This window comes from Poecilia reticulata, chromosome 5 (assembly GCF_904066995.2).
Source record: "Poecilia reticulata chromosome 5, P_reticulata-male-v2, whole genome shotgun sequence".
NCBI classification, from domain to species: Eukaryota; Metazoa; Chordata; class Actinopteri; order Cyprinodontiformes; family Poeciliidae; genus Poecilia; species Poecilia reticulata.
In genome coordinates this window covers 30,936,067-30,962,449 of record NC_088834.1, presented here as the reverse complement: position 1 = coordinate 30,962,449, position 26,383 = coordinate 30,936,067, and the positions used below count along the sequence as shown (strand labels likewise).

At 39.3% G+C, this 26,383-nt stretch overlaps 3 protein-coding genes and 1 long non-coding RNA gene across 4 annotated transcripts in view; 3 read left to right on the top strand and 1 right to left on the bottom strand.

Moving 5' to 3' along the window:
- Positions 1-5,481, bottom strand: part of bin2b (bridging integrator 2b) — a 29,717-nt gene extending 24,236 nt beyond the window's left edge. The window contains exon 1 of the mRNA XM_008410217.3: positions 5,407-5,481. The gene's annotated coding sequence lies outside the window, so the exon portion shown is untranslated. The remainder of the gene's footprint in view (positions 1-5,406) is intronic.
- Positions 25-14,569, top strand: txnrd3 (thioredoxin reductase 3). The gene is made up of 16 exons (XM_008410220.3): positions 25-404; positions 3,393-3,453; positions 5,449-5,558; positions 6,700-6,807; positions 6,979-7,051; positions 7,135-7,254; positions 7,341-7,483; positions 7,861-7,976; positions 8,803-9,028; positions 9,247-9,339; positions 9,724-9,800; positions 11,221-11,377; positions 11,472-11,579; positions 12,296-12,391; positions 12,470-12,604; positions 13,728-14,569. The coding sequence occupies exons 1-16, from the start codon at positions 288-290 to the stop codon at positions 13,788-13,790; spliced, it is 1,803 nt and encodes a 600-aa protein (XP_008408442.1). The 5' UTR covers positions 25-287; the 3' UTR covers positions 13,791-14,569.
- Positions 14,570-15,073: 504 nt separating this feature from the next.
- LOC103465413 (uncharacterized) lies at positions 15,074-17,310 on the top strand. Its single transcript, XM_008410214.3, has 2 exons — positions 15,074-15,452; positions 15,774-17,310. Exons 1-2 carry the CDS (start codon positions 15,212-15,214, stop codon positions 17,108-17,110), a joined length of 1,578 nt encoding a protein of 525 aa, XP_008408436.1. The 5' UTR covers positions 15,074-15,211; the 3' UTR covers positions 17,111-17,310.
- A 383-nt stretch (positions 17,311-17,693) lies between these two features.
- Positions 17,694-23,590, top strand: LOC145551766 (uncharacterized). The gene is made up of 2 exons (XR_014087679.1): positions 17,694-20,980; positions 23,232-23,590. It is a non-coding gene; the product is annotated as an uncharacterized LOC145551766 (long non-coding RNA).
- Positions 23,591-26,383: the final 2,793 nt, after the last annotated feature.

Here is a 26,383-nt window from a genome sequence, read left to right as displayed (position 1 = left end):
ACGGTGAACACTGTAACACATAACAAGCGCACCCATAGGAGTTAGACAAGAAAATACTGAAGACTGTTGGCGCGGATGATAGACTACTACCTGCTTTCAGAGCAGCGACCGGAATTGAGGGCAGATTCACTGTCCTCCTGTGTCTGGTGTTTTATCGCCCCTTATAGACTTTAGGGGCGTTATTAGAACGGAGTAGTAACTGATGCAGGTAGTTAGCATTTAGTTTATTATTTTCTAATCCGTCTATCGGAGCTTGCTTTGCGCAAGCAGACGGAAATAGCTGAAAAATGCCTCCCATCGAAAAAGACACCGGCAAAAATGAACTCAAAACTAAGATACAGGAGCTTATTGACTCTAACCAAGTTGTGGTCTTCAGCAAAAGCTACTGTCCGTATTGTATCCAGGTAAGTATTTTTAGCTTAACCTAACTGAGTCGACCTTGCTTATTAGCCCGGGTCTGAAACTTCGATATTTCTCCCGCGAACCGCAAGGGATGGGCTCGGCCTAATTGCTGGAGCTTTGCGTCGATGCTGCCACTCTGCCTCTGTCTCTTTAAGACGTAGTCCAAACTTAATATAGTTTATCTGCCTGTTCACATCTCTAAACGCAGTGATTAATCTGAAACCGAGCAAATCTCGTATTCGCTTTGGAGAGTCTGTAAATGTGGCAAAACTTTTGCTTGCATAATATCTCGCTCTTGGCGTACCTGACTTTTGTTTTTTTATCTGAGGCTTAAGACAACCTGTTTTCAAAGAGTCTGTTTGTCTAGTAGTGGAAGTCAACTATCACGTATTTTTATGTCACACCTTTAGTTGCGTATTCTATACATTATATATATATAAACTTAGCTTTTTGTCATTAATTACCAGTAACCTAAATAAAGAAGAAACTCCTCCAGAAGATTTTCCTGTAATTCTAGTTTTCTTTCGGATGTAGTAAGTTGTTTTTTTATTTCCCTACAGTTCGTGAACCATGATCAGTATTTTTATTTTCTAAAGTTTCAGGGCTGACATTATTACCCTGATAAACAAATAATATTTTGGCTACATTTTCAAACATAAAAAAAATGCTTTTGCACTGTAACTAGAAACCTCAATGTATGTAATGATACAACACACAGAAGTCCATAAGTGTGAAGCAAAAAGAAACAAACATGATTATCAACATTTTTTACAAACAAGTCTTTAAAAGTGTGGCATGAAGTTGTTTTCATCCCCTCTTTACTGCTGTTAAGACTTGAATTGTTTTTGGGAACTCTACCGGACTAACAAATGTAAATTAAATGTAAAAAAAAAATCCTTTTATTTATCCCAAAGGAAAATTAAATGCAGTTGTAGCTTTATATCATCAAAGTATATTCATTTGATTTAAATATTTTTGTGTTGAATTTGAGTAGTTGGGAATGGCGACACAGGGGTCAGGAAGGATCTCAAGTAGCAGTCAGTGTTGCAATGCATCTGTAGAAGTCTCTGACTAAAGACTACTGTGACAGTGTGCCTGTGCAGACGGGATTTCCGGACTGACGTGTTCTGGATGACGTCATTGGTGCTGATCCGCCTCGCTTGCTTATGCCGCTCCTTTTAGATAGTTGTCTGGCTGTATTGCGAGACTCTAAATCAGATTCAGGTCTTGGTCATTCTAACACTTAAATATGCTGAGGCAATTAGTCAGATGAATCGCAATGAACTGATTTTTCTTTTTTAGACGCTCATCAGCTGATTTAGTAATTGATAAATTGTTAACCGGAATATACAGACTGAAAAAAGGCAATTTACTGAAAGAACACACTCAGAGCTGTAACTAAGCCAAAACTGTACAAACATATCTACATTTTGCATTTAAAAATAGTAATAAAACACTTGATTAAAAAAAAATGTTTTCCTCAGTTGGCAAAGTTTTAACTTTGCTTTTCACGTTGATGTTAGAAGTATCTTTTTTTAGCTGCAGATTCATTCTTTACTATTTGAAGCAAAAATGTTTTTTTCTTGTATAAAAATAGATTTAATTTGCTTATTTGAAATTTCTTAAATGCATTTTCTAATATTGTATGAAAACGGTTTGGATGAAAAATTAGCAGACTTTTTAAAATCGGGTTGTCAGAATGATGTTTAGTTTCAGGGACGTTCCTGACCCGTTTGACAGATTCTCCGACAGCTTAGCTGTCTCATTTATTCTCAGATTAATTTACACACGTGGGCTTTTTTCCCAAACTCCTCAGGTTTGTAAAAAATATCAATTTCCTTTCACTCCACTGTAAATATAATACTTTGTTATTCCATCACAAAAAAATCCCAGTGAAATCAATGAGTACTTTGCAAAGCACTGCTTTCAGCTTTATGGGTGGAGTGTGTTGCTGTGTGTCAGATGTTGTGGTAACACTCTGCTGACAAAAATGGTATTTTAGCCCACAAAATGCTATGTTTGGATAAGACCAGTTGTCTGTAACGTTTCTGATCCAAAGAGCTGCTTTTGCCCTCAGTCCTGCTAAATAGAGCTGCAAAAATGATGGGGGGGGGGAGGAACAACTTATTTTATTGTTTCTGTTTTTGTTCGGTGACCTCAAGTGCTTTGAAAGTTTCCGTCAGATAAAATCAATTATTATTGTTAACTTATTTTTGAGGACAGATCTACAGAAGAAAAGAACTGTTTTATTTCTGTTTACTTTTTAAAATAACGTAAAACGTAGGAGTTTTGTGGTGGCACTTTTTCCATTTCACTGCCACTGGGAATATGAATCATGAAAAATAATTTTATCTGAGTATATTGTCCAGTTATTTCAATAAAACGATTTCCATAGCTTCCATCTTTAGTACTGTTTAGTTTTTTTGGACTTTTGGAGTCTCTGGAAAATTGGAAAAAGAAAAAAAAGGTTTTTGCACAGCACTACAGGTTGGTAGGCCTGTCATAACAGATTTTAGTTTATAAATTGTCCCAGTTATTGCTATAAACAATAATGTTGTTTTGAGGCCATTTTAAAAAATACTAATGGTAATACAAGTTCACTCTTACAAAAAGAAAAACTTTAATTTTGAAAAGATCACTGCAACTGGAAGATATTTAAAATATCCGAAATAACCAAACAACAATAATCTAAAACAAAAATAAAAACAACAGAAGCCATAAATAAAATGGATTATGAAGTAAGTCTCTGTAAACAGAATTGCCCTTCAGAAAATATGAATCAACAGAATGGAAATTATCAAGCCAGTTTTAATTCATCATTTGATTAATTGGTACAGTGACAGGCTTACATGTCGGCACTGTTTGGTTCTGGTGCTATTTTGTCTGTTTCCATTGGAAACCACTCCAATGGAAACAGGGAAACGGATCCCTTTTGAATTTTTTCGTCACTCATAAAATGTTTTTATTTCAAAGTGTAAATCTGTGTGCAGGTGAAGGACTTGTTCAAGGAACTGAAAATCGAGTTCAACGCGATGGAGCTGGACCTCATAGGTAAGACTCAATGTAGTTTTCCTCACTTTAAAACCTGATGCTGACCTTTGAACTGGAGAAGGGCCAATATTAATATCTGTATCAGTCCAGATATTGAAAAGAAGTATTATGTTTGTTCTAGTTTGAATCAGAGCAAAAGCTCCAGCATCAGATTGGGATGATGTGGTTTGTAGGACAAAGAGCATTAGCTTCACTACCGTTTGTTCTCTTTAAACGCAGAGAACAAACCACAATCCACTCATTCTTAAAGCTGCAGCCTGTAGATTAGTAGATGGATGGCAGTTTTGTTCTGCCACTCACTGAGCTGTTGAAACATTGTTTCAACCTTTCCTGATTATGCTGAGTAGATAGTTGGTTAATGGAGCTGCTTCCACTAACTAGATTACTCTGTTGGAAACGACCGGTCAGCCATAACAACATGACTGATGTTCACATCCTTTACCAGAACTGTGTCAGCCCTGAACTCCAGCTGGCTTCCAGATGAAGAAACAGGTTTTTGTATAAATGTTAGCATTAGCTGTCAGATTGAGAGCACTGATGTGAGACGTTCAAGCTGGCAGATGAGCATTTCTGGTCCAATACTTTGTTCATCCAAGGCTGGAACAGGAGATGAAGCAACAACTGATGAACTTCCTCCACCCGGGCCGGTGGAGGAAGGGCCGGTTGTTTTCTTTAGGCATTGCTGCACCTAGAACTATTTCTTAACTCCCACATCTGTGTTGACATTTTGATTATCGAGTTTACTTTGAATAGTTGGTCGTATATGTAGGCCTGTCCCAATAAGACAGCAATTGATTAATGGCACGATAAAATAAAACAAGCTCAACAATTTCTATTTGCATGATTTATGGTTTTTCTCTTTTTCTTCCAAAAACTGTCTGATAAAAATCTTCAGTCTGGTGTTTTGGTCTCAACTAGATCTTGTTTTGAAGGACAGTTGTGTTTACAGAGACTTTATGATTCATATTATTGGTTGTTTTTGTTTTTAGTTATTTTAGAAATGTAAAATTTCTTCCAGTTTCAATGTTAGATGTTGATTAGAATCTAAAGTTTGTTGATCTTTGAAGATGTGTTCTTGAATTACTATACCATTACAGTTATATTACCGTATTTTCCGCACTATAAGGTGCACCGGACAATGAATGGCCTATTTTAAAACTTTTTTCATATATAAGGCACACCACATTATAAGGCGCATAGAACAGACGCTTCCGTTTGGGTTGCCAATTTGTTTCGTACTCTATTATTACACATCCACATTCGTAAAGAAGTGGTTCCAGAGTACTTTATATAGTAGGCTGCCCCAGTCATTGTTTCACTCACGGTGTTGGGTATTGTGCCCAACTGCTTTCTGGGTAACACAGACCAACCGACACGCTGCCGCAGCAGTCTCCGTCTCTCTTCCCCCACCCCTCCCCTGGCTTTAAATGTATTATCAAACTTTATTAACAAACCAGCGTTCTGACAACTATCCCAGCATGCACCGCACACTTCTTCTACCGGGAAAATGAAGTCGGCGGCCGCTTACTGTAGTTGCTAGACATGTTGTGGCTCAATATTGGTCCATATATAAGGCGCACCGGGTTATAAGGCACACTGTCGGCTTTTGAGGAAATTGAAGGTTTTTAGGTGCGCCTTATAGTGCGGAAAATACGGTACTAGGAAATGGTCTCAAAACAATATTATCATTTGTCACTGCAACTTCTGGGACAATTTGTCATCTAGCAAAACTCATCTAGACCTCCATCTATATCCCTGCTCTTCTTTTGAAGGAAGTAAAGACTGTTTAGCAGTTCCGTTTCCTCTTCTATATTTTCTTTGTTTTTCAGTAACTTTATGTCAAACAAGAAATGTACTGGAACAAAATAAAAAGAGTGTCACCAGGTAGAGAAGAGCTTGTTGTTCTGCTGCTCTCAGTGTTTTGCATTTCATTGGCACATAATCCCGACAAACCTGCCATCTGTCTCGCACTGACACCATGACCTCTTTGTCCAGAGAATGGATCCAACTACCAGGAGATGTTGCTGGAGATGACTGGGCAGAGGACAGTTCCTCAGGTCTTCGTCAACAAGACGCATGTCGGTGGTTGTGACAAAACCATGCAGGTGAGGGTCAAATGACTTCAGTACAGAGGATCTTATGGGGCGTTTGAACACACAACTTAAAGACAAGCCTGACATCCCTGCAGGTGTAGCAGGTGGTTTTTTGCGAAGCTGCCTGAGAAAAGACATCAGATCAGTTGGAGTCCAACTTCAGTCAACTATCTGAATTCATTGTTTACACAGACTTTATAAAATAACTGATTGAACGATCAGGAGCCAAATAGTTGGAACATTTCAAAATGAATCAGAGGATTTACCTGAAACTAGGGCTGGAAGACATGACTGAAAAACTTATCATGATGAAAGCTTTTCATACCGGTCGATATTGAAGATTGTCAATAATTATCGATTATACCAAATTATTTCAGATTTAAATATCTGAAATACTGCCAAACCGGTGATTTGATTTGTCCCATTTCGTCCAGCTTTCACTCCACGGTGTTCCCCCCCCCTATTTTTAAGCAGTTATGAGATACAGTTGCAAAATCTGTTGCTGTTGTGCAAGTTACTCAACAGGTTGTTGCTAGGTAACCAAAGAGAGAGTTAGTTGATGCCACAAGCCTTGTTTAGTTTGCTGTGAGATGTTGACTGGGTAAAATATTTCCTCTGCCAACATCTCCCAGAATGCTGTGTGGTTCTGGATTGGAGTTTAGTGAATATTCTATCAGATGTATGATTTATTGGTATTGATTGCATGTCTAACGTATGTATATTGCTGTTGATTGGTTAATAAGCAAACTTTTGAAATGTTGCAAAGAAGAAGTTGGTTTGGTGCAACTCCACCAGGTTACACGGTGTGATTCATCAGATGTTAACGTTGCACATACTTCTACTTCCTGTAATAGACAGGAAGTAGATACTCTGAAGTTGTGTACAGTCCTCCTAATTGATTTGTTTTGCTTTTATCTACTGCAGCAAAACAAAGTGTACCTAAAATTGGAAATTGAAGAGGACAGGCACAAACTATAAATTATCTTTGTTTCTCAGTTCCATTGTGTGAAATCTGACTCTTTTCATTTTTGTTACTTAGTGGAATATAAACAAATGGTTGACTGTTGTAGTTGTTCCATCACAGTGTAGTGTGATCCTCTGGTTTTCATTTGACCAGTGCATTGTGGGAACTTTGTGTTCATGTTTGCATCAGGCTCACAAAGATGGCAGCCTACAGCAGCTCCTCAGCGGGGGAAAGGAAGCGTATGATTATGACCTGATAGTCATCGGAGGCGGTTCCGGTGGCCTGGCCTGCTCCAAGGTAATCTAGTAGATTCTGCCGTTCTGCTCCGGTTGCTAGGCTTCTGCTCTAGCAATAAAATGCCAGCAATCTCTTAAGCCATGCGACTTTTAGTGCACTGTAAAGTCTGATTTAGAAGAGGATTGAAATATGCAACTCAATGACAATAACATTGTGGTCTTCTGCTAACAGGAAGCGGCCATGTTGGGGAAGAAGGTGATGGTGTTGGACTACGTTGTTCCCACACCAACAGGAACCACGTGGGGTGAGACGCTTTGACATAAACCCAACTAGTGAATTCTCTTGTGGGCAGCCATTGTTAATCTGAACTCCTGTCGTCTTCCTCAGGTCTCGGTGGAACCTGTGTGAACGTCGGCTGCATCCCCAAGAAGCTGATGCACCAGACAGCCCTGCTGGCAACGGCCATCCAGGACGCACGAAAGTTCGGTTGGGAGTTTGACGAGTCAGGTTAGGCTGCCGACTGCTGACATCCCAACAACCCAACCGGTCTCTGAAGGAGGAACCTGGCTTTAACTGCGTCTGTCTGTCTGCAGTGAAACACAATTGGGACACCATGAAGACTGCAGTCAACAACTACATCGGCTCACTGAACTGGGGCTACAGGGTGGCGTTGAGGGACAAGAATGTCGACTACGTCAACGCCTATGCAGAGTTCATCGAACCACACAAAATCAAGGTGAGCGGTGGATAGTTGCAGAGTAATTCATCATCACCTTTTTTTTTTTTTTTTATTTTAGGCCACAACAATCACAAAAAACATAATGTCTTGGAGGGGATATTTGATAAACTAAGTAGTCAGTAATTGAGGAGGAAAATAATACATGAAGTAATGGAACCAATAGGAACCTCCTGCACAGATATTCAGCTCAGTTTACTCCGGCACCCTTAAATAAAGTCCACTACTTTGAACATGAGTTAACCAAAGTCATCATTAAAAACCAAGTAACACAACAGACATGACAAACACACACACAGAAAACTGTGTTTTACGTCTTGTATGTGATCAGAGCTCTGTGGTGTAAACATTTTAAATTATCATCTTTGTTCTGTCAGGCAACAAACAAACGAGGGAAGGAGACGTTTTACACAGCAGCCAGGTTTGTATTGGCTACAGGGGAAAGGCCGCGTTACCTGGGAGTCCCTGGAGACGAGGAGTACTGCATCACCAGGTGAGCACACACACACACTCTGTTCAGAGCACTTGGGGGTGGGGGGCGAAGGGTGTGCTCTGCCCAGCCGTCAGCCCCCTGTAAATACAAACCCTTTATTATTATTACTCTGTCTGTGTCTGGTTGGTTCACTCATAGTTCTGGAGGCTGTGCTGTCTCTGGATGCTGCCTGCCTGTTTTTCTTTTCCCAGTTTGAAATAGTTTATACAACTCCAGTCATTCTGTTTTTTTGTTTTGTTTTGTTTTGTTTTGTTTTTAAAGTAGGATCCTATGCCACTAATTTCAAAATGGATTTTTCTAAATGTCTTTCCAAGCCAGTTTAAAACCATTGGCTCAGCTCCAGTTTTTTGCTCTGTTTTAATAATTTGGGTCAGTGGACCAACATCCTGCTGCTTTATGAGCTCAACATATAAATCCCATTTTTGCAGTGAAGTTTTTAAACATTGTTTGGCATTCTAGTATCTCTAGTTGTTCATGAATCTTGTATAAAATGGTTTGCATATCTCTAGTCATGGTTTGTTTTTTTAATGCAGGTGGAAACTACTTCAAGCTCGAAATGAGAAAGCTAGTGATGCGCCGATCCACTTGATTTTAATTTCAGTTTTGATACCAATACCAATATCTGAGGTTTAATATGTGAGGTTTAACTTCGGCCGTTGCAGGAAAACGTAGCTTAAGGCACAAATTGTCATTGATTTGTTTCAATATCTGGACCGATACAGATATTGTCAGATATTACAGATACAATACAGAATTAACAAACTGCTAAATGGGATTTAATGGTTACCTGAGTTGTGGTTTGTGTCGTTTTTGCTCCGTTCACCAGTGACGACTTGTTCTCGCTGTCCTACTGCCCGGGGAAGACGCTGGTGATCGGAGCATCCTACGTGGCTCTGGAGTGCGGCGGCTTCCTAGCCGGCCTGGGCCTCGACGTCACCGTCATGGTGCGCTCCATCCTGCTGAGGGGCTTCGACCAGGACATGGCCAACCGCGCTGGAGCACACATGGAGACACACGGCGTCAAATTCATCCGCAAATTTGTGCCGACAAAGGTGTGTGTGTGTGTGTGTGTGTGTGTGTGTGTGTGTGTGTGTGTGTGTTGTTCTTGCCATCTCCCATAAAATGTGTCACTCTTGTATTTTACGTAATGGAAGTTGCAAATTATCTCCACTGTTGCAGACTTTGCACTGTGCGTAACTTCTAATTGACCCTCGTTTGATTTTTTTTTTTTTTTTTAAGCCATAGATAAACATTTGTCTGTGTGTGTCAGATCGAGCAGCTGGAGGAAGGCAGCCCTGGCAGGCTGAAGGTAACGGCTAAGTCCACAGAGACGGACGAGACGATGGAGGACGAGTACAACACGGTGGGTAGATCTCTGATCAGCTGATCAAACATTCTTCACCTCATCAGTCTGTCTGTTTGGAATCTGAACCACTTCCTCCTACATCTCTTTTTTTGTTTTGCTCCCCCCGCCCCTTGATGAAATCCAAACTATTTTTTTTTCCTTTTTGTTTAATTTGTCCTTACATTTATTTTGTGACCAAATAGGTTAAAGTTTGACAAAAAGTCATTATAGTGGGTCTAAGTTTAGCAGTCTTGCAGCTCCTAAGGGGAAGGAAGTGATTTACTATCAAGTTTTTTTCTTTTTTTTGTCTCCATTTAAATTCGACCACTCCTATGCAAATAATTGAGCAACCCCAGAGGACTTCCTGTAACTAACCAGGCCCTCTGTCTGTCTGTCCCTCAGGTGTTGATTGCAGTTGGTCGGAACGCGTGCACAGATAAGATCGGCCTGGACAAGGCGGGGGTCAAACTGAACACAAAGTAAGACTTTTTTGCTGCGCTGCCTCACTCTGCGCTGTCCCTTTAAGACTGGACGCACAGTCACAGTGATTCAGCACTTCTGGCTCTGCTGGGGAAACTGAAGGGTGCTGGGGGGATGGGGATGGGGACGGGTTGAGGGGGTTGTTATGGAGATAAAGTTGAGTGGTTGGTAAAATGAGAATGTCAGCATGTGATTACTAACAGGAAGTGAACTGCTAAAGTTTTATGATCAAAACTGTCCTTTTCTTGTTTTTTGCTCAGTTTTTCTCTCATGACTTAATGCTGAAACAGATGTGAACGGTCTTTGACTGGACCCCAGGATCTGTTTAGTGAATAACTTGGCAGCTGAGCCTGAAGCTGTTCTCAGTCATATGAGCTGGTCTTATGATCATAGTAATATACAGTCTGAGCTGCTCTGTGCATCAATGAGCATGTGAAATATTAACACTCTCTTCATGAAATCTATTACAGTGTGTGTTCAGGCTGACCTTGGACCCAGTCTTTTAACTATGTCGTTCTTCAGTGTATAGTGAACCATGAGGGTAGAAAGCTAAAGCTGATTTGCTTCTGCATTACTGGCTCATAAACAAAATGAAAGCATGTCTGATGCAAATGAGACATTTTACTGACAATGTTTTGAGATGGAAGGTTTTAGATTCAACACAAAGTATTCATCTTTTATTGCTTTACTTTTGCTTTCTTTTTTTATTTGAGTAAATATAAATAGTACCACAAATGTCTATCAACTTTTACTTAAAATTAGATCTTGAAATGTCCAGATCTGCATTTTATTGACTTATAAAACAAATCAAAACTAAATGCAGCAAAAGGTCTTTAAAGAAATAATGACCAAATTATGTTCTTGTTGCTAAGAATAGACAAGAAAAGTAAAAAAAAAAAACAAAACAAAACAAAAAAACGTGGCCCTTGATCAGTTTGAACTTGATGGATTTTGGCCCATGCACCAAAACGTTTAGACATCTCTGCATCCAGTGTACATCTGTGTGTTTACTGTCACTGACCTTCCAGCAGGTCAGTGGCGGGTCAGGTCAGTTGGCAACTATAGGGTGACTATTGTTGACCTTGCACGTATAGTCAGAACCTGGTGGTGTTGCATTGATCAATGTGACTAAAGTTAAACTCAGTGAGTTTCTCTACATCTTGCTGGGACAGTAGTCCTTAAATCCTAGAAATGTTCTTCAGTGAAGAAGTTTTATTGTTTGTATTATTATTATTATTATTATTATTATTATTATTCTTGTTTCAATGTGTCTAATCTGAAGTACCCTGCTAAATGTTAACACTCATTGATGATGAATGGTGACTTGAACTTGACTTCTGCTTTTGTTGTATTTAGATGAGTTTTAATCTTGCCGTTTCTTCCTTCCCTCCTTGTTAACCCGCTGAACTATTTTCCCAGAAATGGAAAGATTCCAGTGAACGACGAGGAACAGACCAACGTGCCCCACATCTATGCCATCGGAGACATTCTGGAGGGAAAGTGGGAGCTGACGCCCGTCGCCATCCAAGCTGGGAAGTTACTGGCGCGCCGTCTCTACGGCGGATCCAACGTCAAGGTACAGTCTGGTCTCCAGTCCCTCTGCCAACTGCACAGTCTCCAAGGCGGTGCATGGCCCCCTGATAAACGTGTGTGTGTCCGTCTGTGCGCAGTGTGACTACATCAACGTTCCCACCACGGTTTTCACCCCGCTGGAGTACGGTGCCTGTGGCCTGTCAGAGGAGAGAGCCACCGAGCTGTACGGCCCGGAAAACATCGAGGTGAATAATTCATCAGAGGTGATCTGGTTCAGCTGACTGGGATCCTGTCCACTTTGTCTCTTTGTCAAATAAAGAGTTCAAATAAAATATTTCTTAACTTTTATTAATTAATTTATTTTTAAAGCATATATACATATTTGTTACAACTGTCACCATGTTGTGACAGTTTAAGATGGATAATCTGTGAAAAGATGGATCTTCTCCACCTCCTGCCTGACCTGCTGTTGCCGTCTGAAGAAACGCACCAAAAGCAACCAATCACAGGCAGGAAAAGCGTCTTAGCGCTGTCAATAATCCTCATGTACTTGCAGATAAATGTGTTAATGGTGGAAAAAACGGCTTAACATGACAGGAAGACCTTTTATCTGCTGTCATTGGTAGCCATGCTAACTAGCCTAGCATTCACAACAGGCTATGCTAGCTGTAGCATAACAGAGCAGGCGGTGGATGAGCAGCACCACAAGTAGGGGTGATTGACAGCATTAAGACCTACCTCCTGCTTTGATTGTTTTCAGATGGGAGTGGGAGAAGGCAGAGAAGCTTTTTTTTTTTTTAGATCATCTGTTTCAACATACTGTCACTACATAGTGACTGTTTCAACAAATGTAAAAAAAAAAATTATATATATATATATAAGTTACATACTGCAGCTTTAAGGGATAAATGTTGTATTTAATGTCTTCACATACGTGTCTGACCTTGTTTTTGTGTAACAGGTGTACCACAGTCTGTTCTGGCCTCTGGAGTTCACTGTGCCGGGCCGCGACAACAACCAATGCTATGCCAAGATCATCTGCAACAAACTGGACAACGTACGGTTTCAGCAGATTTATCCGCCTCTCTCCACTGTTCTGTCCTATCAGCTTATTGTTTTCATTGTTGCCTTTCAGGACCGAGTAGTCGGGTTCCACTACCTGGGGCCAAATGCCGGGGAGGTGACGCAGGGCTTCGGTGCCGCCATGAAATGTGGCGCGACCAAGGAGCAGTTTGACGCCACCATCGGCATCCACCCGACCTGCGCTGAGGTAGGAGCAGCACGCCAACCTTTTTTATTCTGATTAAAATGTCGCTACAAATTGAGTCCTGAAGCGTAAAAAAGGGATAATTTTACTTCCTGTGTGAGAGCACCATCCTCATGCTTCTGTTATCATCTCCTAGACGATCTCTAATTGTCTTAAGAAGATGTTGAGTTGAATTATGGATCAGTTTTATTGTGATGGATAGGGTGAATTAGCTTAATAATGGAGTAGCATTACGCATTCATTATGTTAATGTGTAACAGGGCTAATTGCTGCACATTAGGTTGTTCTGTTTCCTTGCTGAGGTTTTTTGAAGGGCAATTTTGCTTAGAGACTTCATAATCCATTTTATTTATATTTAAGTTCTAAATGGTTTTTTAGTTGTATTTATTTATTTATTTAAAATATTTTCTGGCTCCAGTGCAAACTTGGATTATGCCACTATCAATATATCACTTGAAAATTGTCTCAAAAAATCTTATAGGCTATTACAATAATTACTGGAGCAATAGATCATTTAGGACAGCCATCCAGTTGCCCCCAGTGCTTGAGTCAAATGTTTAAAGTTGAAAGACATTTTTAAAAATATGACTTGGTAATCATGTGTTTGAAGACTTTAACATTACCTAAACACCAACTATGAAGTATTGAAGACTACATTTAATTAATTAATGCAATTAAAAATAAGTCTTAATTTTTGCAACATCTTTTATTTCCTTTATCTGTGACTTGTCACTTCAGTTGCTGACAAGTCACAAATAAAGTGTGAAGTTGTTGGTGTAGAGACAGGAAGTGGTCAGAGGTCTGATGAATTTAAAACAAACAGAAAGAAAAACCCAAAAAAGGACACCTGACCTCATTCTCTCCATGTTTTGACATCTTGACCATACTGATGCTGTACTTCAAACCGTTTCACCAGAGAAATTATAATAAACAACATTTAGCCTGGGGGCATGGGGTCCCCCAAGTACACTGAGTGGAAACCCTAGTCCTGTTGGCTGCTACATTAAAGATTAATTTATTTTGAGTCTTTTTACAAATCTCTACCTGGAGTGCCAATAATCCTGCCTGCTACTCCAGGCCTTTTACCAAGCAACATTTCCATAAGGATTGCCTCTTCGTCCTGCAGGTCTTTACCACCTTGGAGGTGTCAAAGAGGTCGGGTGGAGACATCACTCAGTCTGGTTGCTGAGGTTAAATCCCGCCTGTTTAGCAGGTTGCGCTCATATTGGACTCTATCCTGTCCTGCTGGTTCCCAGCCAGAGGTCACAGGGTCAAAGGTGCTTGTTTAGACATCATATAAAGCACTATGGGTCTGATATGAAGGTAGCCTGCTGAACGGCGGGGTCACTCTTCTGGCCTCCATCGGTCTGTCCACTTCTCAGAGGAGCTCCAGCACACATGCCTACGGGAACATAAGTGTGTTTGGAGTTTTTATGACGTTCTGGCCCGTAACCTAGCATACTCAGGTGGGCGAGGATCGATGTCCTTCTGCAGAGGATCCCGACGGTGGCGCCAATCCTTCGTCCAAACCCTCCCAACTGTTCTCCATTTGCAAGCAGAGAGTGCACAGACTGAAAACTGCTTACCGCGTGGCTTTAGTGCGTGTGAACATCATCATGATTCCATATGCTTTCTCTTCAATTCAACATCAGTCTGAAATGTATGCTTGTTCAACATGACCATTTTAAGTTTAGGAAACTTCTAAGAGAACATAATCTCCTTCTGAGCCTGCAAGCTTCGAGATCTGCTTTTACTATTTTCAGTCTGAACAGTTGTATTGGCGTGAGTTGTATTGACAGTTAATTTATCTTGTGTGTTCTGCCTCTGCATTGTGTATATAAAGGTACATGTAGTCTTCATTCACTGTGGGACATTAATCATCTGTATAAATGACAAGTTTGTTAGTGTCAAACTCCTCTAGACCACTGTTTTTCTTCCACACTTAATAAAAGATTTATTCACATTTAACATGTGGTAGCATGTTTTTCCGAGTCGTCTTTGAACACACCTTGAGGGAGTTTACTTATGTAGGAGTGACCCCACTTATGTTTTGAAAAATACAAACAATGCTTATGGGAAGACGGACCATAGTATTTAACATTTTTCTATAAGTAAACATGTTTTAAAAGCTCTAGTATTTGATGTTCTATAATTAATACTATGGTCACAATATCTGAGTTATATTTTCATAATCGTAACTAGTCGAATATGAGTGTTCATTTGACCGTTTATTCCCCTCCCCCACACCACAGTACGTACGTTCACAACATACGGTGGTCAGGTCACAGAATATGGTTTAACACCTGTGGCTCACCGGGAGACGTGCTGCTGAGCTGCACGGTTTGTGCCCGAAAAAAGGGGGTGAAACCTTTCAGTTTTTTCCAAATAAACCGTGTAAGTTAAGTAATGCTGTTCCATACATATGTTAGCTAAATTATGCTAAGCTTGTTAGCAAGATTGCTAATGTTGACGTCACTGGTAGGTGTAGCCTGCGGCGCAGTGGTTGATGGGATATAAGCGCCATCTTGAAGGGCAACAAATAATCATATCCGTCGAAAACAACTTTTTCGCAGATTCTTTAAAATTTAAGTAGGTTAGAATAACTTGGCAATGGTTCGAACCTGTTGTGTTGTTGGATGTAACGTCCGGTCGCACGACCGGAGTGGTAAAAAGATAGAAAATGGACTTTCGTTTCATTGTTTTCCTGCCTGGAAACAACGAGAAGGAGAACATGTATCTGAGCTAACGAAACGAAGACGAATGGCCTGGATATCAGCGGTGAAACGTCCTGATATAAACTTCTCCAGCATTCCAAGATACATACAAGTTTGTTCCAAACATTTCCATTCTGGTGAGTGTCTACATTCGCTTTGTTGGTGTTGTGCCATACGTTTTTGCCACGATTTTGTTCGGGTGTACTTACGTTTAGCTCATGCTTTGCTCATAGATGGTAAACACGACCTGGTTTATGTATATTTTTTGTATGTAACGTGTGTTGTATTCTAATGTGGTTTTATGAATACCGTTCAGCACTATGGTGCAGTTAATAGCTGTTTTTAAAGTGCTGTATCAATGAAATTAACATTACATGAAATAAACTGCTTGCATTGTTCTAGTGTTGCCAGTTTCACAGTAGTAACACTGATCTGTGTTCTCGTATGTCCTCTTCAAGGCAAACCTTCATATGAAATGGATGAGCAGAATCCAGACTGGGTTCCAACTCTGCTGATGAGTCCCCCCTCAAATATGTCGACATCAGACCGACGTTCTCGTCGAAAGAGGCGCCGCAGCGGTGCAGCTAAAGACCAGACAGCAGCTAAAGTCCAGACAGCGACGGACATGTCGGATCGACAAGTGGAGGAGCAGGCTCCAGAGACTCCATCAGAAACCCCAGGAGAGCCAAATAATAAACACACAGCAGTACAAACTATAAAAGCTGGAGAGGAGCTTAGTGAGGCTGCAGGTCGGGAAGACGAACATGAACCAGCAGCAAAAAGGCAACCAACCAAATGTCAGTTGTGTGAAGAGAGGATGGCAGAAGTAAACCGTCTGTTACAGGAGAACAGGGAGCTCAGGTCCGAGCTCAACAAAAAACAGTTGGCTGAAAATTTTTTTAAGGACGACACAAAAAAGGTCACATATTACACAGGACTTCCTTGTTTTGCTGTCTTGTTGTCGTTGTTTAACACTGTTATGCCTTTTCTCCCAGCATCAAAAAAACTTTCACAATTTCAAATGGTTGTACTTACATTGATGCGTCTTAGACTTGATCTGCCTGTTCAGCATCTTTGCCATCTTTTTAATGTGTCACACAAAACTCTGTCTGATGCCTTTGCTGACACCGTAGATGTGTTGTACACACGCCTTAAGCCAGCGGTGAACTGGCCAGAGAGGCATTGCTTACAAGCCGACATGCCGCCTCAGTTTTTGAAAACATTTGGAAAGCGTGTGGCAATTATTGTCGACTGTTTTGAAATAGGCACAGAAAAGCCCTCAAATTTAAAAGCACTCGCACAGTCCTTCTCTCAGCACAAAGGCGGACACACAATGAAATACCTGGTTGGGATCACACCGCATGGTTCAATTTCTTTTATTTCTAACGGATGGGGCGGGCGAGCATCAGACAAGCACGTAGCAGAAAACTGTGGCATTCTCTCCAATTTATTGCCTGGGGACATTGTGTTAGCTGGCAGAGGATTTGATGTTAAAGACAGTGTAGGAATGATGTGCGCTGAGGTCAAAATGCCATCATTCACTAAAGGGAGAGGTCAGCTCGACGCTAAAGATGTCGAAGACACACAAGCTGTAGCTCACCTCAGAATCCATGTGGAAAGAGTGATCGGTTGCATGAGAAACAAATACAAAATGTTACACAGAACTGTGCCAATAACTTTGCTGCTCACATGTGAGGGAGAAGAGACGACACTTCTTGATAAGATTGTGTATGTGTGCTGCAGTTTGGTGAACATGATTGTAAAGTCTAACGCAAAAGAAACCTCCACATGTTGACATGTAAAACAGGCTGGAAAAAAAATGTCATTGTTTTGAACTTTTTGTAGCAGCTGCTTGTGCTGTTTTATGCAAAAAATGTGCATTGTAAGAAATGTATTTGCACAAATTGTTTTGTGTTGAAATGTTTGAACAGTTGAATACTAACATGGATTTGACTGATTTTTCTCATTTAATAAATGTTCATGTGGTGAACATTCCTAAGATGTTTTATTCAAACACCAAGTAACAGTTTAATATTTCAGGCAACAAGCATACATGTAATGAAATAGATCCTATTTTTAAATTAGCACTTTGTGGAATTAAAGTAAACAATTATAGTCAGATATTTCACAGTAAACATTTCACATAAGTAAATTGAAATAGTCCATCTTTAAACATTTGATGTGATTAAATATTTCAAAATAAATATTAAAGGTGATAAGAAAACGTGATAAAAAAAGATCCCAAATGTACATTTGATGTATGTTAAATAAATACATCAAATGTATGTATGTACATACATATGTACATACATACATAAAACAGTGTTTTATGTATGTACATACATAAAACAAATGTACATATAGTGTATTTTTGATGTACATCATGTTAAATGTATCAAATACATTTGATGTATTTAACATATTTCAGGTCAGAAGTAAACAGGCAATGAAGCAGATCCTATTTTAAAGTAAATATTTTATGTAATTAAACATTCCAGCTAACAAACATTGTCTGACGTAATGCATTTTATAGAAAACTTGCTTCACAACAGTGAGTGCAAACATAAGTCTAAGCATTATTTACATGCTGTTAAATTATTCTGTGTCCCTTGTAGCTGGAGCTCTGATAAATATCTACCTACAAACTCTGGAAGGTAAATATTTTGAAAGAACTTTTTCACTTATTGTAGTCCTTGTTCCAAGGATTTCTGTGAAAAGACACGGACGACAGCCATGTCTTTCTGAGTCCATACAACCAGGTCACGGCGGTTTGATGTTACAGAAAAATCTCATTTGCACCTGTTTATAGTACAGATGATGTTTCTTCAGGTGAAGTTTGTTGCCAGACAGCTGGATGGAAAAGTTTTTGTCATTTGAATCCACAGCTGCTCTTTGTGACTGCTAGCTGTAATTTGAAAGTAGACGTTTTGCACATCACCTTCATGATTCACACCACAAACACTATTACTACCTACCCTATTACCACCCAAATGTCAAATTTCCATAACTTTTTGTGAGTAATGTATACCAGTTTAAACGACATATGTAAACACATATTTCATCTACACTTTCACTCACCTGTTGGGATGTAATGGTCTTGTTTGGCTGTTATGTGTCCAAAGGTATTTATCAATAAAACAAATCAATCAAAGACAAAATGACCAAGTCTGGACACCAACTGATGCCAGGAACCAGAGGCCAAACAGTTCTGTTTTACTCAACGTGTTGTTCTGTCAGTACCAGCCTGGAAGAGATGTGGAGGAACGAAGGAGTGAATCCAAACACTGCACATGTCATAAACACAACTTTTTTTTAATTCAAAAAGTTGTTTTGAATTAAAAAAAAACATGAAAATCATACATTTAAATTTATGATTTTAATCATTCCTGATTATCTGCTACACTGCCAATATTTAACAGCTTCTTTAGTAGAGAAAAACAGATGTTAGATTTGTTTTATGGACATGTTAACGATTCATACATCTCCAAACAAAGATCGCTTCTGGGGAAAAAAACAGATCACAATCTTATTTTTCTTTGCTCAAGAATGTAAACACCTTGTTCAGAGGAAACCTGTAATAAGAAGAACAATCAGAAGATGGTCACAGGAAGCTGAGGGTCGTTTTGAGGCCACGGACTGGGATGCACTGTGCCAGCCACATGGAGATGACATCAATGAAATGACTGTGTGTGACCAACTATACAAACACCATCTCCATCAAAACAGTGAAACGCTTCCTTCACTAACAGAACTACTAAACAAGAAAAACAGCATTCAGGGAAAGAGACAATTGAGAAAACAGAAGCAGATTAAAGTCAAGATTATAGACAATAAGGACATAGAACAGAAAGATGGTAGAGAGCAGGCTCCAACAGGAACCATGTCAGAGGTTTTTATCATCAAACCACTGATAAAAAAGAACAATCTGGACAAATCAGTGTTGGAGAATTACAGGCCGACGTCCAACATCCCACTCATCAGCAAAATGATTGAAAAAGCTGTTTAAACAATTAAATAGCTTTCTAACTATATCCAGCTGCTTTGACGTCTTCCAGTCTGGTTTCCGGTCTCACTCAGTTCTAAAGTCCCTACACTGGCTCCCTGTAGCTCAGAGAATAAACTATAAAATACTGTTTGTTGCTAGTTTATAAATCACTGAACTGCTTAGCACCACAATACATTAAAGATCTGCTTTAATGTACTACGACAATCTGGAAGGTTGCTACGACAACCTTCCAGACTCCTCAGCTTCTGGTTCTGGTTCTGCTCTGCATCCCCAGAACCAAACGAGGAGAAGCAGCATTCAGCTTCTATGCACCACAAATCTGGAACAAACTTCTAGAAAACAGAAAAACAGCTGAAACACTGAGTGCCTTTAAATGTAGATTAAAAACCCAGCTGTTTAGAGTTGCTATTGAAACATAATCGATTAAAAATGTAACGATGGTACTTGATTAAATGTAATGTTTCGATTGTTGATTCTATTTTGCAAAACTTTGTGTTTTTGTGATGTAAAGAACTTTGAAATGTCTTGTTGCTGAAATGTGCTATACAAATAAAAATTGAATTGATTGATTGATTGATTGATTGATTGATTGATTGATTGATTGATTGATTGATTGATTGATTGATTGATTGATATGCTGTTAATATTAGTGGGAAAATTACTTAACAATAATTTGCCCACTGTTAAGTGGGCAAATAGGTGTGTTTGACCACACCTATTATTATTAATCAGGTGTGGTCAAACACACCTGAATCAAATAGCTTAATTACTTCATCTGTATGCAGTGAGGGCAATTAACAAGGGGCAATTATGGAGCTTTTATGGGGGAGAAGTCGGAGAACCCGAAGAGAACCCGCAAATGTTTATGTTTTATTGTTTGAATATTTTGATTGATTCTTCTGACATTTATTTGCGTATTTATTTTGTTTTGTGCTTGTCTGGTTCATTGATCAGGTGAATGTTATATGTGATATGAAGTTATTTTAGGTGTGGGTGTGTGGAGAGAAAATAATTGCAAATGGTTCAGCAAAATGGTTTTTGCATGTCTTTAGATATGACTAAAGACATGTTGAAGGTGACGTTTCTCCAGATTTCCAGTTTGTTTTTTCGGAACAACCCTGAATGGAGCCGATTGTACAGTTTGCTGATAAGCTGGGATTTTAGAAAAAGGCTTATTGAGACTCAGCTTCTTGGGAATATCTCAGATCACCTGGAGAAAACTTGAAAATGTTTTTTGTGTATTTGTATGTGTGTGCATGCGTGTGGGTGTGCACGGGTGTGTGACTGTGTGTGTGTGAGCTAGGTCTTATTGTCTGCCAATGAACTAATTGTGGGTGGTTTTAGGTAAGGCAAACAGCATGTTGTAGAGGGACACATTCCACCATCTCCCCCTTTGGTTGGACTGCTGTGGTTCAGTTCTGTCACACGTCGCATCTGCACTACATCCATGTTCCGCAGTGACTTCTGTCTCGTCCACTTGGTGGTCAGGTGAGGAACTGAGGTCAGTAGAAACTTCCATCCTGTCGTCTCCTTTCAAACTCTCTGAATCTGTCTCTGATTGTGCGTGGATGGATTCTGCTTTATTGTCGGTCCACTGGTCATCAGGATGTGGGTCGCCATGGCTGAAGGAGACCTCTGTGTCCTCCACTGAGTGGACAGGTGAGGTGGAAATAACATCCAGCGTTTGTTCAGGCTGGCCTCTCTCACGTTCATCAGTCTTTGGTGGACAGGCTGACTTCCCAACTTTGTCCTCCGTGCTTTTAAGATTCTGCAGTTCCTTTCTAAGTCTTAGATTTTCCAGTGATAGAGAGGTGTTTTCTTCCTCCTTAGCCAGAACAGCAGACCGAATGTCACCGTGTTTGTCCTTGAACCTTTTAGCTTTCCTTAGCTCAAGCTTGAGCTTCTCGTGTTCTTCTTGAAGTTTGCTGTTCATCTCATTTATATCCCTCCAATGACTTTTGATAGTTTTTAGTTTGTCACTCCAGCATTTTTCGGCCTTAAGCTGTTTTTGGAGCTGGCTGATTTTAATCTGGAGGTGTTGGGTGTAGCTAGTCATAAAATTGGTTTCTTTTTCCCAAAGTTTGTCCTCTAGCCCTTCGAGCTGTTTCTCCAAAACCTCGATGTTCATTTCTAAGTTTCTGTTGTACCATTCCGTTTCTTCACACTCCTTTTCCACCTGGTTTTGTATTGAAAGCTGTTTTTGGACCTTCTGAATATGTATTTCCAATCTGGTGTTTTCTTGTGTCAGAATTTCTTTCTCATTTTTTGCTGCCTGGTAGTTTTCTTTTAGTTTATTGGGATCCTTTAGTTTCAAAATTAACTCCTTCAGTACTGTTTCAAAAGCTTCATTGCTTTGGATTATTTTCTCAAGTTCTTTCTGTTTCCTCTGGTGTTTATCCTTCAGGGTAGCTTGAGCTTCCAATTGTTGTTGCAATTCGGTAAAATCCTGTCTTAAATATTCATTTATCGCACCATAAATTAATACCTGGCTTTTGAGGTACATGTAATCTTCTTCGAGACATTCCATGTCTCCTATTTTCCTCTGCATTTGTCTCGTTTGCTCGGTCAAATCCTCCTTCTCCTCCAACATATCGGTCGCCTCCAAAAGCAGAGAGAGGACTTTGCCAAAAATGGTCTCGTTATCTTTTTCCTGCTGGAAGGAAGGCTGTGGAGTCTTTTCAGGATGAAACATTTTCTGATAGCTTTCAGCGATTCTTGTTTCGCCAAAACTGAGTCTGCAAAAGTTCAAAAAACTTTGTAAGATCTCTGTCAGAAACAACCACAGTGTGATTCTGGAAAGAATTCCACACGAGATCCAAGGACTCAGTGACATAATCAATGACATCATATTCCATAAAAACGTTTTTGTAGTCAGTTAGGTGCATGAGTTCCAAACTAGTCTTTATGGTTAACTCTGGCATATTACGTGTTGTGCATTGTCCCTGTTAAAATAAGTACACAACCTACGGATAATTAATAATAATAATAATAAAAACAATAACATTTCAGTAAGTTAGGATAATGTGTGTTATAAATTACATTAATTATTAATCTTATTTTTGCTTCAGTATTTATGTTTTCTTTTTTCTTGAAGACCTAAACATTTAAATTTAAAAATGAACAAATCCTACAATTTATGAATGAGTGAATAGGAAACATTTATTACATCATTCTGATAACTTTTCAGCTTCCACATCACATACCACCTAACTGCACTTTAAAACAATTATTACTTTTGTCATTTCTTCCATTATGTTGTGCAATCTTAGAAGTATAGAAGTACAAACAAATACTTTGTAATAATTCAACTCTTTTTCTAAATAAGAAAAATTATAATTTCATTGGCTAAATGAAATAACATCATATTTCTTAATGTGTAGTTTGGTTATTTGTAGCAAATGGTGCATCTGCAACTTTCTTTTTTTCTTTTCTTTTTATTTTTTTGACATGAAAATGTGCTTTCCTCGTCATCAATACAGTGTAGATCTGAACTGGTGATAAGTTTTTTAGTTCTGGGTTGAATATATTTACAGAAGAAGAAGCTTTTTATATATATCTTAAATGCAAAATGCATAATTTTATAATTACTGCTCTGAGGGTGTTTGTTCAGCAAAGGGCATGTTTTACAGCCTGTATTCTTGAGGTAGCGATTGATTAATTGATTGATGAATTAATTGACAATTATTTCAGTAATCAATTCATCATGACTAATTCGCTTAATAGTGACAAAATAGTGTTTTTATATTTTTCTTTTAAAAATAGAAAAACAGTTTGCGGATGGCAAAACTCTTTAGATGGCAAGTCACACAAAGAAATAGTCACCTGTTTAAAAAAGTTTTTCCATTACAAATATGGTTTAATTACTACTCATCTTCCACACAGTTTCAGTAAATCTCTCCTCATCCTGCAGCAATGACAGAACAATGGAAACATCCGGTGGCAGGAGACTGTGTGCACATTTGAAAGGTTCAGGCCATTGAAGTCTCCTCACATCATCTGCATCAGAGAGGCTGGGAAAGAATAGCATCGTTTCCTCTGCGTGTCTGTCTCTGTGGGACTATTCAGCCTCAATAACGTCCAGACTGGTGTGAAGCCTTTGTCCGGCTCAGCTGTTCTCATCTGAAAGCTCCATCACCTGCAGGCGCTGCCATGGCAACTGGCTCTTTGATGAGTTTTTATTTGACAGATACCGGTTCAGGACGAACGATGGGAGCTAATTGATTCTCTGGCTTTTTGTTGTGCAAATACAGACAAAGACTGATAGACTGATAGGCTGCAGCTCTGTTTAAAGGGGAGCTGGCATTCTGACACATTCACACAGCTCTGAGGAAACTGACTGAAAGAGAAACTGCAAACAAAACTATGGAGCTCATCATGCTACTATCGCTCTGACACCAATACTCACCGTGGTCTTGATAGGATCGATAGTTTGTTTCTCTCAGTGTTTGTGATTCATTTTAACTCAGCCTCTCATAACCTCTGTCCATCCGACCCGCCTGGCTCCAGTGCCACTGATCACCTCCCCAGCAGTTATAAGCTGCTCAGATCCATCTTTTATTTGATAAATATCACCACCAACACGAGGCTTCTGCTGTCTGTACCTGGAGTATTCTCTTGCTGAACTTCAGCAACAAAAGTTTCAGTTTCTAAATATGTAACATCTTGAAGTTGTATTTGGAGCAAGAGTTAAAAAAAAAACAAAAAAAAACATCCACACTTTGCAGTGACTTTAGGAAAATGACCAAACTTCCTTGGTTTATTACTTCTTTGTGTCATCTTTGCTTTACTCAATGTTGTTTCTAATTTGGTTTTCTTAGAAATGTCTCTGTGTCATGACTTTATGTCCCATTTCTGATTGAGGATGACAGCTCAGTTTGTGGGGTTTATTATGAAATCTCAGCCTTTTTTTAGCATCTCTGTTGTTTTGCATCTGTTAGTCATGGACCTTACCACATGGCCCGCCTTTCATTGGCTAATGCCCATTTTACGTCACAGCGCAGCTATCACGTGGGTTACCGGCTCGCAAACTCATGCTAATGTACATTGTGGACTACCAGACCGACAGAAAGTTTTTGCGTCAGGACTCGAAAAAAAATGATTCTCCATCAGTGGGGTATCTGTACAGGCGATGTCAGGTATCCTGATCATGTTTGTGGAACTAGAATTCACAGATTTCCAAAATCTGAAACGGAATGTCTTGCTTGGATCAAAGCTTGTGCACGACCGCATTTGCAGCTCAACCGTTGTAGGATCAATAAGAACAAAGTGTCTGCTGGTGTAAGTATTATTGCTTTGCTTTCTTTGTGTTTAGTGAATGAAAAAAATAAAGTCAATAATAAACACATCCATTATGAGAACCTTTTAGCCAAGTACAGCATAATGGCAGTACCGATACAACTTCTACACCTTGAAGCCTGTCTGTTACAGCTTTACGTTAGCTGAACAGATAAATATGCAATGTGTACCGTATCTGACATACATTAAAGATTTTATTTCACCTGAAAAGGCTTTTTACTAAACTGTAATCGTGTTAGCCACGCTAGCTTTTACTACACTGTAATCGTGTTAGCTATGCTAGCACCGAGTAACGTGCATAAGTCCTAAGCACATTCGAACCCTCAAAACCATGAATGCCCGACTTACCCAGCCTTGCAAGAACAACAGCCATCAGTGATCATGTCCACAGCTATATTTATGCTGAGGGTCTGAGGATCTGCTGTTTTCCTCATCGACTGGTAGCATTTAGCTGCAACTCACACAATGTTGGAGGCATCGCGTGGCTAAAACATCTTGATGTCATCCAAAAAAGATGACATGAACTTGTTGGTTCCCTTGTCCATTGTCGTGGCTGATATTTTGTGAAAATCCGGCAGAAATGCTAAACTAATCGACTCAGAAATACTCTGCAGAGTCAGTCGAAACGCAAAATCCCATTGAAGCTAAGCTCTGCGAGGAGGTTAATGTGAGACATGAAGTCACATGGGACTTTCGAGGGGCGTTTCTGGGCGGAGCTTGGTAAGGTCCATTGTCTGTGTGATGTCTTCTGTCTCCCTTTAGCTCCATTGGTTCTGTAATAATTATTACACATGATTGTTGGTTTTGTGCCTTTGATATTTCTGATCTCATGATTGATACGGTGCTGACAACAATGTCGATGTTGATAATTTCCGTAGATAATTTGTTTAGAAGATTTGAAAAAACATATTGGAGTGAGGTGGAAACCTACAAACCTGAGCCAGTTCCACCAGTTCTGTCTGGACAAATGGACCAGAACTCCAGCTGGCTGCTGTGAGAAACTTGTGGTAGGAGACCTAAAAGGAAAAAAAAAAAAAAAATAATAATAATATATATATATATATATATATATATATATATATATATATATATATATATATACTTCTGATTTTGAAGACATTGATAAATAATTTTCTGACATATTCTCTGTCATTGTTTGATATTTACAGAATAAAAACAATTCTGGTCATTCTAAATGCCCTAAAGCTACATAAGACTGGTCTCGTTTAAATTCAGGCAGTGAATTTAAATCCATGGTGGTGTAGTTCAAAAAAACTCTTGCTTAAAGATTTACAATATTTCTTACAAAATCGTTTAGATTAATTGCATCAAGTGTTATGACCTGAACATTAACTTAAGAAATATCTTTAGTTGGACATCAAATAAGTCAAACTAACTGTGTGTATAGTATTTTTATTCAGCGTGTGTATAATAGCTGTATATTGTCTGTTGGTATCTGTATCTGAGTAGTAATGATTTTAGGCTCGAAAGTATTTTTCTGCTCTTATTTTCAGGGTCAGAAAATGAACAATTTGGGAATTTCCATATTAGATGGAAGCTTTTGGTGGATGTTACAGTAAAACCACATATTTAATGGAAATCTAATTCATATTTCAATGCTTTTCCAATCTAACGCGGTTATTTGCACCAAAAACAAAATCTCTAGATTATAGCAACCATCAGTAAGGAAGTGATATCTGGAAACGTCTACCAGACAAACACAAACCGCAGTGAAGCTGACTTAGATGACTCTACTTCCTTGTATTA